General features: G+C 37.8%; 1 protein-coding gene across 2 annotated transcripts in view; it reads right to left on the bottom strand.

The window, feature by feature from the left end:
• Positions 1-8,880, bottom strand: part of DLGAP2 (DLG associated protein 2) — a 312,584-nt gene extending 303,704 nt beyond the window's left edge. Inside the window, exon 1 of one of the 2 annotated variants that reach the window (XM_026845663.1) lies at positions 8,781-8,880. In XM_026845663.1, coding sequence (XP_026701464.1) covers positions 8,781-8,838 — 58 coding nt within the window. In that variant the 5' untranslated portion in view covers positions 8,839-8,880. The remainder of the gene's footprint in view (positions 1-8,780) is intronic. The other variant, XM_026845660.1, reaches the window with a different exon arrangement.
• Positions 8,881-16,360: the final 7,480 nt, after the last annotated feature.

The following is a 16,360-nucleotide window of genomic DNA, read 5'->3' as shown; positions in this document are numbered from 1 at the left end:
ACAAAAGAAATTATAGTCTATAGAAATGAACCTTAGTACAATATGCCAGTCCTTGCCATCATGCCATTAGATCTTCAGCACGGGGTTTAGCATTTATTTTGACAAAAAAACACTTCCAGGCCTTTCATATTTAACTGCATTCGTAGTAGGAGTCAGTGCTTCCATATGAGTATGCAATAACTTATATGATGTAGCCATCATAAACTGTGCTCAGCCACTCCGTATGACAGACAGACTCACAAAAATGTGTTCCCATACAAAAACATGCAAGTCAAAGTTATATTTTAGTAGATGTAGTCATAGAATTAATTTCTGATAATTTGATCTAATAATCATTTCCATTCAATCATTTTAGATGTTTGGCTTTGCAAAACAGCCCAAAATACATTTTGCTGCCATTTTGTCACACTGATATGTATCAATATAGATTTGAATCAGGAAACAAGCTTTACAGAATGGATATGAATGAGTCAGAATACAGTTGAGAGCAATACATGTAAACCTGCAAAGATCAATACACAAAAATATTTTAAAAAATAGTTGCAATCTCATTTAAGTTATCCAAATAATTTATCAGTCAAACAAAGACATACATGAAAAGGACTTATATTATATGCACTGGCAGTAGCACAGTGACAGAAAAAAACTATGTACAGGAAAACAGGATGAACACAATTACAATGTATAGCTTGTGCAGTGTAGAGAAAGGTCAGAAAAGACTCATGTCCCTAAGGATCATGTCCCAAGATCAGAAAAGACTCATGTCCCTAAAATCCAAGCTAAAACAACACTTGTAGAGGAGCGTTAAACCTCATCTTCCCTTACCTGTTTTATAAAGAATTAATAGTTACTAGAGAAAAATAAATTTTATCATTTGTGGTAGTAGTGGTATCGCAAAAACAAATAAATCTTAAAACCCTGAACCGTTTTTGTTTCCAGAGATTTCTGCCTGATAATAGCCTTACATATCTTTGCCATTATAAATTACTGTTAAGCAGAGCAGAACACCTGAGATCAGGACAGTGTTAACATTCAGTGCAATTACAACCATATGAACAGATTTTTTTTGGACTTAGCTCACACCTCACCTCTCCATTCAGAAAGTTTTGTAGAGTGACATGAGTATGTCTGTTAAATGCAGTTATCAAGAGTATGTTTCTTACAGAATTTCAGTTCTTTCCACTTTGAGCATTTCCATAAAATGGAATCTGAAAATATTCCCTTCGTCTACTGTCACTGGGGAGAGACAGAGATAAACCTCTCTCACATACAGTAAAGGGAGACAACAGAAACTATTACCTCTGCCACCTTAAGGAAAGCTCTGAACGTCACTTGGAATAAATATTAGCTATTCTCTATCTTCACCCCATTGTGTGAGCATGAGATTATTTTAAACTCTTCTTTAAATAATAAGAAATTATTAATCTGTTAAATGGAGTTTCTTATAGAAAGCAATCCAGCCCACTCATATATGCACTTCTATACTCACAGATCACTGGATTATGATATAATGGCTTCAAGCCATCCACATATGTGAAGTATTATTCAGCACTACTCTGACGAAAACACTGGCAGCTGCTAAAATGCTCACAGCAGTGAAAGAAACCATGCTGGATATTTATCCCTTGCACTATATATAGCCCTGTAGAATGACCTAAGCTTGTGAATTACAGTAACAAAAACTGTTGGCTGCTTTTTATAATAGATGGTGGAGAAATAGGTTATTGTCAAGAACAATAAATGTGATTCTGAATAGATTTCCCCAGTAAAACATGTATTATGAATGGGCACCAGAGGACAGTCAGAATCTTCACTCATTTATAGGCATTAAAGTTGTATAAATAATGCACTGTGTTTGCCTTCATGCTTTCCTGTAAATATCATCCTGGATCATGATGGGGATAACTTCCTGGGCCATGAGCCACACCTTAAGGCTTTTACCCTAAATCTTCATCTTCCATACTAACTTTCAGGAGAGAATGAGCACTTTATCCTCTTGCAGCAAGATGTATTACAGACCAAAGCATGGTGACAGAGGCAATTGTTACTACTCTATCAAAGCTATGGGGTCAATCCAGCTCCCAAATTATTCTGTAACAAAGGATAAATACTGCTGCAGTCCAAAATTACAAGTACCTGTTTTTCAGTCTTGTAAGTTAGTTGGTTTAGAATGGCACAGAATTCAACTGAGCAACCTGGAAGCACTGAACTTGTTCAGAGACCCTTTTCAAAGTGAAGGATTTATGTGACCCTTCTTTGAAAAGGCACAGAGAGACAACCAAAGCATCAGGTTCAGATTTTTCCTCACAACTACTTTCTACGAATTCCAGCCTGTTCTTTTTTGTTTGTTTGTTTGTTTGTTTGTTTTTTCAGAGACTATTGATCTAGATCTATAGAGTAACAACAATAATAATAATTTTATTTCTTGTATGTTCCTCTGTTTCTTTTCTAAGCAATACAGTTTTTTAGTTTACAGATTAGTAACTCTCCCTCTGTTATACTCTTTTCAGTGTGTACTGGGTCTGGCTGAGCTGGAATTGGTTTTCCCCTATAGCAGCCCTCACGGTGCTGTGTTTTATGCTGGGAGCTGGCAGGGTGTTGGTAGCACCCTGGTGTTGTGGCTACTGCTGAGCAGTGCTTACACAGCACCAAGGCTCTTTCCAACATTTCCCCCCTCAGTGGGACGGGGTGGGCAAGATCTTGGGAGGGGACACAGCCAGGACAGCTGACCCGAACTGACCAAAGGGATATTCCAGACCATATGGCGTCTGCTCAGGATAAAGCTGGGAGAAAGGAGGAAGGGGGTGGGGTCACCCTTGGTCCGAGGAAAACACTACTCGTATCAGAGCCCTGCTTCCTGAGAAGGCCCCACATCACCTCTTCATGGGGAGTGGAGAATAAATCTGGGGTTTTTTTTCTTTTTGTTTTTGTTTTTTGCACACGGACCTTTGTTTTACTTTTGCTTTTGTTTTACCCACAAGGGTTGTGTTGGTTCTTTTTTTTTTTTTTTTCACCCTATCTTATTTTCCTTCCCCTCTTTGCCCTGTTGAGAAAATAAGGGGAAGGGGGTGGGTTGGTGGGTGTGGGGTAGTGATAGAGAGACTTGGTGGGTACCTGGCATTTAGCCAAGCTCAAACCACCACACAGTGGTATCAATTGACAGGACAAGAGGCAATGGGCACAAATTAAAATACAGGAAATTCCACTTAAAAACTAGAAAAAAACTTTTTTACAGTGAGGCTGGTCAAACACTGGGAGTATGTTACCCAGAGAGGTTGTGGAGTCCTCATCCTTGGAGATACACAAACCATTACTGACATGGACAGTGTTGTCAGCAACCCACTCAGGACCCTGTTTCAGCCATGTGGGCTTTAACTGGAAAGTCTCCAGGAATGTCTTTCAAACTCAATTATTTCCGTGATTCTATGAAATAATTCCACTTTAAAGCATCTGCTGAATATGCACTCCTAGCATAAAATCTCAAATCATGATTGTGTTCCTGGAAGAGAACTGAAGAGCTATGAGATCAAAGACACCTTTGACATTGGAGGTCAGTATAATATTTCTTGCCTGATAATATACTTTATGCTGCCAAAGTTGGTGCTATTGTTGCATTTGCAAGGCAGTTTTCTGGGCCAAATGTAGGCATGGAAAAAAAACTTTTCCAGTCTAGGCAATTTCTTTAAATAAAGATGGTAATAATATAGCAAGCTCGTATCCACTACCTATTTTCTTTTGAAGGTGGTTCTTAACTGAAGATTCAGTCCACCTTCTTTTCTTGGTTAATCCTTCTCTTACCGAATGACACTGAAATAACCCAGCTTTGTACATAGAGTTTAGAGGTCACTGCATGGTCAGAAAGGTATTTCAATACTGCTTTATTATTCATTTTATAGACAACTAAAATAATAGGCTGTTTTTTCCATCAAAATATTTTTCTTCTGCTTCGCTACACAGTTTACCTTTGCAGAAGCAGTTTGTGGTTTCTTCTGGCCTACCTGAGCATGCTTAGCTACACTGAAGGGGAAGAAAACTATACCCAAAGTCAATCCTTCCTTATTCCAGGCAAACCATCCTGCTTCACTGATTCAAACCAAGAGCAGATTCCTTCTTCTATCCATATCCAAGCACAGATGTCATAAGAGAATTAAGAAGCAAAATTTCTGTCAGATCTCTCTTCCCTGCCCATTAGCTCAGCTTAGAGTGCAAATCACTTTCCCGCCTATGTATAGCTCACAAGAGCTCACGAGAGCACTGGGTGTGAGGGACATTCCCCTTCCTTACATCCTGAATGCCATAAAATATGGATAGATGTTTTTAATTAATAATTTAATATCAATAGCTAAGTTAGACCTTCTTAAACAAATAAAATAACAGTATATTCCCCCAAATCTGGAAGTCAGTGTATATCTGAATGTTTAATCCCTCTTGGATACATGAAGGCTATTATTTAAAACACTTGTTATTTCATCTGCTGAGAAATTTGGCAAAGCTCATCTCAAATTTTGTGCTAAAGCTTATTCCTTGCTTACAGAAACATTCATTCTGTAAAAATAAAAATTAGAAGTAGCCTTCTAAGAGGTAGTAAACAGTTTTCAGTACTTCTTGTTTCCACTTCTTCTCTATCTTTACACTTTCAAGGAAAAAGAAAAATTCCTATAGCCAGGAAGAAAAGGAGACCCAACAGTGGAACATGTTGTGCCCGAGCACTGCCAGAACAGGGAACCATGTGTGATATTTGCATTGAACAACACCTCTGAATGTGCAAGGACAAGAAAAAAAATAAAATCTAGTGAAGACTGCACACTTCTAATGCACTTTGTTATCCTGTAATACCTAAATAATGTCTTCAGAAATCAAAATGAACATATTGAAGGGATGCATTTTTACTTCTGCCTGTCTTCATAGCAGTGATGAAAAGCAAGGGCATGAAGTTTACATTGGGAACTTTGTGGGTTTCTAACAGCTGCTGCGTCTACAGAGCTGCACTTACAGAGTGTTCTTGACCATAAAGGCACTAGGGGAAAAGGGGAAGGGCTGCCTCAGGAGAGGAAGGCATTCCCCACAGAAATATAAATGATTATGGAGAGTAGAGGGTCTTTCCTCTTTTTTTTGGCTGGAGCACCTCAGAAGGAAGAAGATAGCAAGAAATGATGCTTTACTTTGTCCAATCTACTCAGCATTTAAACCTTTTTACCTTGAGTGAAGTGTTAGCTACCATGCTTTCTGCATGGCAGAGGTGGAGAGTAAATATTGGAGCCATCCTCTGCCAGTCTGGATCAATTTCTAAAAGGAAAAGGATTTGCCTTCAGTCCTTTTGTCCACCACTGTGCACATTTATCTGTTTTCTAACCCTAGAGACCATGGAGGAATATAGACTGGAAAGTGAAAAAATTGGGCATCTAGGGATTCTTAGTGCAAGGGACTGGTCACACATGGTAAGAGGGAGAAAGGTGCACTTTTGGCATGACCTGGGAGAAGGGCAAGGGACAGAATTTGGCAAAGGTAGATATCATGTAGTAAGAAAGCCTTCAGTATTTCCAATTTCCAGCAGACCTGTTGGCAAAACTCATGTCAAAGAGTCCTTAATTGCTGACAACATTTTGTTTCCATTCAATCTGATCCAGCTGCAGCTGGGTGAACACTGAGTGAACAAAGTGTTGAAGCATTACTAAGACTTGCCTCATGTAAGTCAGAGGTATTGCCTGTCTAGAGAGGGCAGTCAGGGGATAGAGAGAGGGTCATAGTGATGTTATAGAAGAGTGCATTTGTTGTTTGTTACTCCAGTTTGCTGTTAGTTGGCTAGATTCATTCTTCATGTTTGGATAAATCCTCAAATAAGCTGCATAAGAGGAAGCTTTTCTTCCTGAAGTGCTGCCATGCATAGCTTTATTAATTCCAGCTTGAATTTCTTCATGGCACTCTACATCCTACATCCATTGTGAAGTGAAGCTGATGCAACACACCTGGTAAATGATATGTTAATACCAACATATCAACTTGTACCAGCTGCTGCTAGTTTCCAAGTAAATGGTTCATTTTTACATATAGATTTTTCAACAACTGAATTGTGCTTTTAATTCTGTTCTGTTGCATTAGCAATGAGCAAAGGCATCTGACTTTAAGAAAATGCCCCAAACAGGTAATTATCTATATTTCTAAATAGAACCGCTTTTAAACATTTTTTTTCTAGTCCCATACTGAACTGTATCAACTTAAAAGGGATGCCTTACTGTTCAAAACATCCACAGAAAGGAAAGAACAAGAACGCATGACAAGTACTGGGAAGAATATCATTATGATTAATTCCTTGGTTGGATAATTTTGTCTGGTGATGGAGTTGCAATTAAATAGCCATATTAATTATTTATTTAAGACTCTATTTAAAATATAGGTCATGGTTTCCAAATGTCTGAGGAAAATGCTTTCCATTAATCTTTACAGAACAAAATAAAGACCGCTACAGTCATCAGCTGTTTAGTCTGTCCTTGAGCATAATTTCTACCTTGCCCTTTATTTCTGTCGAGTGACTTCAAGGCTGAAAATTGCACAGGTGCTTGAGATGCCAAATCCCTATTCACCTTCATAGGTGTCCAAGATCTTTTGTATGTCTGAAGAAATTCTGACATCAGAGTATCTGACTAATGTAGTGGCATCCCCGCCACCCTTAGTGGTCTGCAACTGCAGCTGCTGCCTGCCTGCCTGCCTGCCTGCCTGCAGGGCTCTGTTCTCATTCCCCTCACTCTTCGGCTGCCAGCCAGCTCTCCCTACCTACTCCTCACAGCTCTTGTTGCTCAGCTGTCACCATCTTCTAGCTCTCCTCAGTCCTACAATTGGATCCACTAAACAATTGTGGTTACCTCTCCTCCAGGTTTCCTCTCCTACAAAAGATAAAAGATTGTGCTTCTTAATAGCTAGCTTCATGCACAATTCAGAACATTTCTGAAAGTGGTGTCGAGCACTGTTCCCTAGCAGGCAGGACCAGTCCTGATCCTACAGAGTATGGTAGGAGTTTCTGGTTTAATTCACTGGCTTTAGTGTCAGTTAGAGCAGAATTAGGCCATTTGATACTAAATTCTCAGGATGTGCCTGAATAAAAATAGTACAAATTCAAGCTCTTTATCCATAATATATTCATCTTGAAGTGCACAGCTGCCATGCATATATTTATGTAACTGCTATCTGTAGAAATATTTAAGCATTCAGTTCAACACTGAAAAAAATATTTAGAAAAGTTAAAGAAGGCTAAATGGTGAGAGCAAGAAAGGGGAGGTAGTCATTAGACATACATGTCTTCAGAAGGCAGCAAATTGCTAACATTTTCATCTGAATCACTGAAGAAATATAGCATAGCTAGAAAATGTACAGAGGGACAAGAATCACCAGACATATAGAATAGAGAAGAATCTAAGCAGACCACAACTTTTCAACTTATAATTGGGCAGCCTAAGGAGGCAGTGATAAGCATCTCTGTGAGAAATACTATTCCCTTTTCAGAGTAAAAACACTTCAGGCCATCCATAAAATCCTCAAACAGGAGCCTTAAAACAAAGACAGTGTGATTAATTTATAGAACCCATTTCCATAACGTTTTTGAAATCAATGATGTAAACAGGTTAAAAAAAAAATGGATAAATTCGTGAATGATTGAGACATTAGAAGCTTTTAAACACAATATAACCTCCAGCGGGAGAGGACCAGACACAGCAGAAGCTGGATAAGGATCAGAGAGGAAGGCGGCAGCACTCCCTACAGACCCCCTTCTCCTGTATTGCTGTTCTTCACCATCAACCACTGAGAGCTCTGGTCTCTCCCATTATGGCAGCTGTCACACGCTTGCCCTATCCTGTTCCCAACCTTTGAAGATAAAAATGCTGCAGATAGCCTGGTCTATATATGCAGTAAATACTGGGGCTGCAGGAACATCTCTTCATCTCCACTCTGCCAAGCTGATAGAGCTACGCAGAACCTCCTTATACCAGTCTCTACTTTTCCAAATTTCTCTTCCCTTCCTTTCTAAACTCATCTGTGACAAAGTCTTTAGTATCACATGGTGTTACAACACAAGCACAGTCATATTAATCAGCAATATTTTTATTCTGTCGTATCTCTGGCAGGCTGCTGGCAGTATAGCAACAAACATCCCAGTAATAAATGAGCTTCTAAGTGCACCAGACTTTACTATTCAGCTGCTGGCATGTGGTCTCTGATCAACACTTAACTTATACAACCCCTGTATAGGCAGCACACCAAGTAGCAATAACAGCAACAACACTAATAAACCATGTAAGACACTGCTCTGACCTCAAGTTAAGAACACAGGTCAAATATCTTCCTAAATATATGAAAATCTGTTACTTCAGAGGTTCTTTTCCTAAGCTACACCAATACACCACTGAATTACAGTAAGGTAGGTAAGTAGGAGTACAGTGCCTATCACATCTCCATAAACAATTAACTTTCACAGCTGAGCTCTACAACAAAACACTTTGCCTGCTGACATGGGATGTTGTTTCACTTCATGTAGGTCATTGGTGAGGTAATAGACAGTTTTAATCAGCAACAGCAGAAAAGTAGCAAAATCCCAGCACAACACATCCTTTGATAGGTTTTAATAAAATTATAGATCAAGTTTATAGCTGAAGAAATTGGAAAAAAAAAAAAAAAAGCAATCACCTCACTTTAATGTATTTTAAATGTTTTTAAAGTATACAGAATTTTACTACTAAAAATACCCAGAAAAGACATACATTCAATGTAAAAAAATGCCTTAAACTTACCTCTTAGTTTACACTGATTTAATATATTTTTTCTTCTACTTTTCAACTTTCCTTGCATCTTGGGTATATAGTGGTTTTCTCCACCCGCTTCCTTCCTCTCACCTCCTCCCCCTCCAATCTGGCCTCCTTTCCTTCCTTGGAGGTTTTTAAGCTTTAATTTGAGAGTGTAAAGCTGAAAAATATTTGATACAATTTTTTTTTTTAATTAGAGAATAGAGCTCCTCACCATGGTTGAAGCATTTCTGGGAACAGCACCAAAAAGCTGGAAGCTACTGCACTGAGTAGCCACAGCATCTCTTAAAATCATCACTCATTTATTTTTCCCAGACAAATAGTGTTTCAGCATTTTACTTGCAGACATGACCACAGTTTAGGAGACTAAGGCTAGAGATGAGTCCGGGTCTCTTTGTTCAGTTTTGGAACGTGAAAACTAGATTCCCAAATTCCAGCGTGGGCCCATCTCCAGCTGGAACAGGAACAAGACTCACCAAGTGGGATTTGACAATGTATGAGCTGAGGCTCGAGTTAGTCACATTTTCAATGAGCTCAGAAGGGTATTGATGATTATATGTTCTAACTGGAGGAGGTAGTTGTCAGTCTGCCTGCAGCATGCATGTCACCACCCTGGGGAAGGGGAAATATTTTAGAGCTTGTGTGGGATTGGGCTTGATGAATGGAGCACTTGGGAAGTCTCCTCTCCTATAATTTGGATATTGTTGGGGAAAAAAAAAAAAAAAAAAGGTTAGACCTAACAATTCAGGGACTCTGCAACTTGCACTCACACTGAGGGGTGTTGAAGAGACTCAGCATTTCCATATGCTAGTGAGAGGCAGCCTACAGTTTATTTTAGGTTTCCACTAATTGACACTAGGTTGTGCTTTACAGCCTATATGTATTTATTTTGTAATTCTTGATGTTATATGGTAAGAGGTTGCTTTCACCTAATAATGAACATTTTCCTGATATGATATCAAATCTGTGGCAATGCTAAATAAGTCATGTTTTCTCTCAATCTTACGATATTTCAGGCCTGTGGATTATGATAGTCTTCCTCTCCATTACTTATTTGCTCAGTCATTACATTTTAGTCTTTCCTCTTAAAACAGTCTACTTAACCATTGATTTTTATTTGCCGTTGCTTGAACAATAGCAAATTGCTACTGCAATCCATCCACCTTTTTGTGTAAAATTCATCAGTTACCTGTCTGGTCTTTTACACTCTCTACACATTTTTCCAAAGACAGTATTGCCCTTTAGATATTTCACTGATTGCAAACTGGACCTTTATCAAGCAGAAAAAAAATGTTTTAGTGTAATTCAGTGTATATATTTCTGTATACTTAATATATTAGCCATATAAAATCAGATCTGAACTAATTTATCCCAGATGCATTACCTTTTTTTTTTTTTTCAATCTGAATATGACACATTGATAACTCCTCTCACTCATGTTTCAAATCTCTAAGTATCTTCTATTTTGTTTCCTGCTGTTTACATCATCTGCTGACTTCATTAACATGCTGTTCACTTGCTTTCTTTAATACTGTTAATGAAACTGTTAAATAAGGCTGAAACAGAGACCAATCATTATAGCAGTACATTGGACAACCAGAATGTGTCATCAGCCAAATTTTCTGCAGCAAGGTCTAAAAGCCCATTTGTCAAAATCATTCCTTTTAGTTGGTTTCAATAAGTTATTATTTGTACAATTGACTGATGTTTAATTGTACCAGAAAGCTGCTTGGGAAACCTTGGCATAGAAAAGCTGACTGTTTATGTATTTGTTCTTGTTTAAACCAAACCTACAGGAAAAGTTTGGATTTGCTTCAGAATGGATTTTAAACTATTTACTTCAGTTCTCCTTTCTATTTACCTCTTCATACTCACTATTTCATACCATCATTTACCCTTACAGATTTAAGATATGACTCCATGGAATTGATAAAACAATTAAGTTGCTTAAAAACTGTGAAGAAGGGTACATGATAACAAATAAATAATATTAAATAGAAGAAAATATTATTTACTTAATACATATACACACATAGTGTGAATATATATGAATGTATAACAGACACAAATAGTTCCAAATACATTTCCAGCATAACTGAGGGAAGTACAAGAGGTGTCTCTCTGTGAAACACCAAGAACATAAACACAGAAGAGGAAAAAACCTTTTTCACCTAATAGTTACTGATGACCTGCAAAGAGACTAACTGAGAATTAAGTTAGGCTAGAAATGAGAGGGTATATAACAACCATCAGGAACATGAGGCTTCAGATAAGTCTTACAGTACATGTAGCCAAGGCAACAAAACTAATGTCTTTAATACAAAGCTGGCTTGGTTCTCAGAGGAGTTGTCGGTAGTTGCTTGAAAAGGCCATGTACCCTGATTCCAGACATGCCCATCCCTGTCTTCCTTCCCACTCTACAAGCACAACAGTGAATATCAACGAATCTTAAACCTTAGCTTTGTCTTTGAAATTGCTGATTGTTCTCAAGCACATATTTTTCAAGTCTGAAATTAATACTGCTCAGTTCTGATGCACTTAAATTGCCTCATGGAATCTAAAAATAAGAAAATGAAACTATAACTCCTCATTACTAAGTAGACACTAGCAGCTAAATTTTTGTGTCAAAATTCTGGCCTCTAAAACATTAATTATTAGTAAATACACAAGAGGTAAAGCTTCACATGCAAAGGCATTCCTGAAACAATGCTTTTAGCACTGGCCAAGGTCTTTGAAGCTCATCATGACATAGAGCAGCTATGCCAGGGTCTGCTGCCTTCCCAGTCATACCAACACAGACCTGAGGAGCAAAGAAATAATCTAGATCACAAGAACATGCCCTTGCTATTTGCTCTCCTTTCAGTGTCAAGAAGCACGAAAATCTCTCATGGATTAGAAAAGATGGAAAGTATATGAATCCAGGTCTCCAGATCCATTTTGAATCTGTGGAGCCTTAGAGCTGATGCAAAGGAAAAACAGCATTTTTGTACTCATAACATTTTGGGTAGTTAGGTCATTTCATTCTGAGGTTTTCATCTCAGAAACACTTCTAGACATGGAAGCTGATTAGTTTTTTATACATTAAAAACTAATCTCAATTAAAAAGTATCAGAAGATTTGTTCATGGATATGTATGAGATTTCATGGAACAAAGCATCCTTGGAACATGGTCCTCTAAGTTTTTAACTCTTATCAGTGAAAGAAGGATCTTTGATGAAAGTACCTATTTAACCTTTATAGTGCATTATTTACATAGATTACTCAATGAAAACTAACAGGTCTGTTACTCTAGGTATGATCTCTTTATATGGCTGAATAGTTCTTGGCCTCTTGAAAGCACACGATTTATTGTTTTCATCAGCCTATGATGATAATGATACAAAGAAAAATCACGGTAATTATAGAGCAGTCTTCATAAGAGCTATATTTAATAAGCTATGTTCATCTCTGTTCCAATTCCACTAGCTTCTGTCAAAAGCAAGGATATATTTAACCATTATGTGCTAGCTTGCATAGCTACAATTATCATCCTTGAGAAAACAGTAATGCTCTGGTCCATTTAGAGGTTAAACCTTGCTCTCTGTCTGTTAACAAAAGTACTGAATAAATTGAGAGTGCAATAAATGTTCATAGAGTTCAAACAAAGCAAATCTCATAAAAAGGCTTAATTGTATTTTTTGTTTTTCAGTTTGACAACAAAAAGGGTAACAAAAGGCAAACATACACATATGTGTATGTATGCATGTATAAGCATATACACAAACATAATGGCAAGAAACACTATTCAGCAGTGTATCATCAAAAACTGTTTTTCATTGGATTACTAGTAGCTGTAGCATTTAAGAACTACAATACATCTTCTGAAGTCCATAAGAAGTTGAAAAAAAAAAAAAGGAAGACAAAGATATACTCTTTGTCAAGAGGAGACCGCAATCAAGGTATTAGAAAGCAGGAGGAGACAGACAGCTGGGTAGGACAAAGAAAAACTGAGAAAAAAATTGCTCAGCATACATCTCAGCACATGAGTATATAAACTGAGCATTAGATGTAATCTGTTGCCATCACCAGGTGGTTTATGTAAACATTTATCAGCTATGAGGCCTCTGCAAATGTTATTTTGAATTGTTACTGGAAATTTATTTCAGTGTAGTATGAACTAATAACTAAAAAGCTCAGGGCACCAGCATAATCTGGTAATATTATACCTGTTGAATTTAACTGGGGAAAAATAATTTACTACCTTGCAGGAAGAAAACTTTTGTTACTGATTTCAAAGGGCTCACTAATAGTAGCATAGAACTTCCTGTCCAGCATCATTTCAGCATCACTGATTCTTGATAATTAAAAATTCTGTTTACTTCATAGTACATTTTGAATTTTTAAAAAACGTAATTTACATAGTTTCTTTCTTATGCTCTTCACAAATGTAGTTTTCTGTCGCACAAGTGTTTACTTTCCACTGTTCTGTAGAGGAAGCATTGCATACACAGTGGGGGAAGCGTATGGCTTGGAGAATTAGACCTACATTCACCATTCGGGGTGGGAGGGATGAAGGCACAAATTACACATAGAAACTATGAGGGGGGCAGACAATGGGGCCAAACAATAACTCAGATCATATTAAGAGAACAGAATTCAAATATCCCAACAATCTGTTCTAAGGGCATGCCAGAACTCCACACGTCCTTCCTGTTATTTAAAAGCATGAAGTATCATAAAATTCTCCCATCTCATCTACCGCATAGAAGATATCCATCTTCCTACCCTGCTATCCAATACAGCTCAGAACTATCATCTTGTAAGCTTCAAGATGAAATGTGCTGTTCTCTAAAAAAAAACTTCAAGAACATACCTTGTGTTTATACACAATGCTTCACAGTCACGGGATCATATGTGTCTGTGCATCTGTATGTGAGTGTATGAGACAAGAGTACCAAACCTATTGATTAATTTCTAATTAAAAGAGAAGAGAGTGAAGCACTGGGAAAATTTTGAAGCAACCTTGTATTGTGATATGCAGAAGAATGCAAGCTGCAGTTCATTGGTGTCTCCATAGAAACAAGACATATTGGAGGGTGTAAAATTGTCAGAGGACTAAAAAATTTCAGCTTCAGCAAAAAACAGAAGAGCACCTGAGGGATTTTTTTTAACCAGGAAAACAAAATTAATTATTCATTTCCCATATAGGAAGCATTCATTTTTTAGATTAGTTACTTAACATATATCAGGATTAATTTATGGACTGGCTAATTCTATGTTTTTCTAATCCATAAAATCTGTGGAAAACACATGGCTACACTTCTAAGTATAACGCCAAAAAGAAATATAAGTAGGGTCTTGATGAATAATTGAAAGCTCTATTCTATGTGCTGTTGATTCTTGGTACCATTTTCACACTTGGATTAGACACAGTGCTTATGCATTCACATGAATATTGGCCCATATGCAGAACACTGTCTTGGCCTGTGTAAAAGGCATCCCCAGGAGAATTAAAGTCAGTGAGGAGACATTGCTTCAATAAGACACTATGCTCTAAACCTGCTCAGCATCCCTCCTACTTCAGATGAACAGAGACTCACAGCGTGCAGCTGCAGTGACTATTTTTAAGAAGTTGAACCCACACACAGGGTGGATTAAAAAAGTCTCACCTCCTTAGGCCAGACCTCAAGTTATAAGCAAAAGATTTTTTTCATAGGTGACCAAGAGACCTAGGCCAGCTGGTAGCTTCACAAGCTGGGTTGCTGTTCCCTGATTTTCTGTTCAGACCTGGTTACTGCATCCTCAGGGAGAGTCTGACAGCTGAACTGACCTCAGCACCCTCAGCTCCTCTCCTAAAGATATTCCTTAGCTGTGTATCTCCTCAGTGCTGGAGATAACTCTATCTCCTTTTCTACTGAAACAAAAACTGGGAAAACTATCATTTAACAGTTTCCCCATCAAGTCATTTCTGCTCTATTTCCACAAAAGAGCAGAAAGGCTATCATGCTGCCTCCATCACCTGGTGAGGTATATACATACCTGCTTGTGCTAAACTAGCGAACTGAGGTTCACAACTGCCATTAACTTTTGGCTGGAGGTCACTGCAGTTTTCAGAACCTCTCTGAGGATTGCATTAAGAAAGTGCATGTCAGACACCAAAAGAGAAAAGGTCCTTCAGAATAATCAGGCCTTTGTGTGGTGGCATTGTGTGCCATGATGCCATGGTGATGTCTAACCCCTCCACAACAACTAGCAGCTTTAAGGCTGCTTATTCAGGAAGATGAGAATTAAGGAAATGGATGAAAACTATGAGACTTCCCACCTGCAAACAAGAATTAAAGGGCTGTAAAAATATGTATCAGTGAGTGGGAAGGAAAGAAAAGATTTAACTTGAAGTGAAAAGTTATTTTGGGGCTTTTTAGTGTGCATGTCACACATAATCGAGTACTGTATGGAGCACACGTTAGTAAAAATATTCAGAGGACATACTGGAGACTAAGTATTATGCATTTTTTTTATCAGTGCTGATCTTCATAATAAATATCCAGGCATTAGAGCTCTTACAGAGGACACAGACTGATTCTCTAGTTCTCTACAAACTTGAATCTAAGAACAGCGACAATCCTCTAATAAAAGCATGGCGTCTTCCTGTCAGTTGCCGAGAACGATACAAAGCACAAAAATGGAAGTAAGAGTGATTATGGCGTGTTTGTGTCCAGCTGTGCTTTTTTAACATTTGTGAAAAATCAGGAATTCTGAGAAGTGTGAATGGATAGACACTCATTTACACTGCAGGTTCTCCAATCTACACCAGAGCTTAAAGCAGTGAACTCTCTTACAGTCACTTAACTTTCACAGACAGGATCACAAATACATTGCTGCCTGCACAGGGTCTCCAGAGAAAGTTAAAATTGATGGATACATATGCAAAAGGAAAATATTTTAAAAGAGGTATAGAAGATGATAAGAAATAGTTTAACATTGCTGATTTTTCTAAAGAGGATAGGAAATTTTTAAAAAAAAAAGGATTATTTTTTTTTTCTCTTATGAAAACTAACACAATAGCCCTGTAATTGACTTTTGGGCTTCAGATAATTGATGTTAACATCCTGTACCTTTGCTCATATGTGCCATTTTTGCCCACATAATCGGTCTTACTGATGTTAAAGCCATTTCTCACAGAAGCAAAATTTACTCAAGGAATAAGAGATACCAGCAAAAGCATGTTTTTCTGAAGGACATAGTGCCAGGCTGCTCCTTTAGGGAATCTTTTAAACTTTTGTTTGTTACATCTAAAGGAAAAGACGAAAGACCTAGCTTGTCTAGCTTCACATTCTTGACTATGATCACAACTTTATGGCTCCTGATTACTTACAGATACTGATGTAAAATGAGGAAAGGGTACAATAATATGGGGTCTTTTCCCCTTTCCTGTACCACTTACCCATTTCCCAAACAAGGCAATGAGAAAGGGAAATGATTAACATTTTTCACTAGTTGTGCTACTTATTAATAAAAGTCAGACTGAAGGGACACTAAGAAATAACACTCAGAAAGGAAGACTACACCACAATACCTGACACACAGTT

The sequence above is a fragment of the Athene cunicularia genome (genome assembly GCF_003259725.1).
Source record: "Athene cunicularia isolate RWA chromosome 3 unlocalized genomic scaffold, athCun1 chr3_part1, whole genome shotgun sequence".
NCBI classification, from domain to species: Eukaryota; Metazoa; Chordata; class Aves; order Strigiformes; family Strigidae; genus Athene; species Athene cunicularia.
Note: the sequence above shows the minus strand (reverse complement) of the source record. Positions and strands in the feature narration are given on the sequence as shown.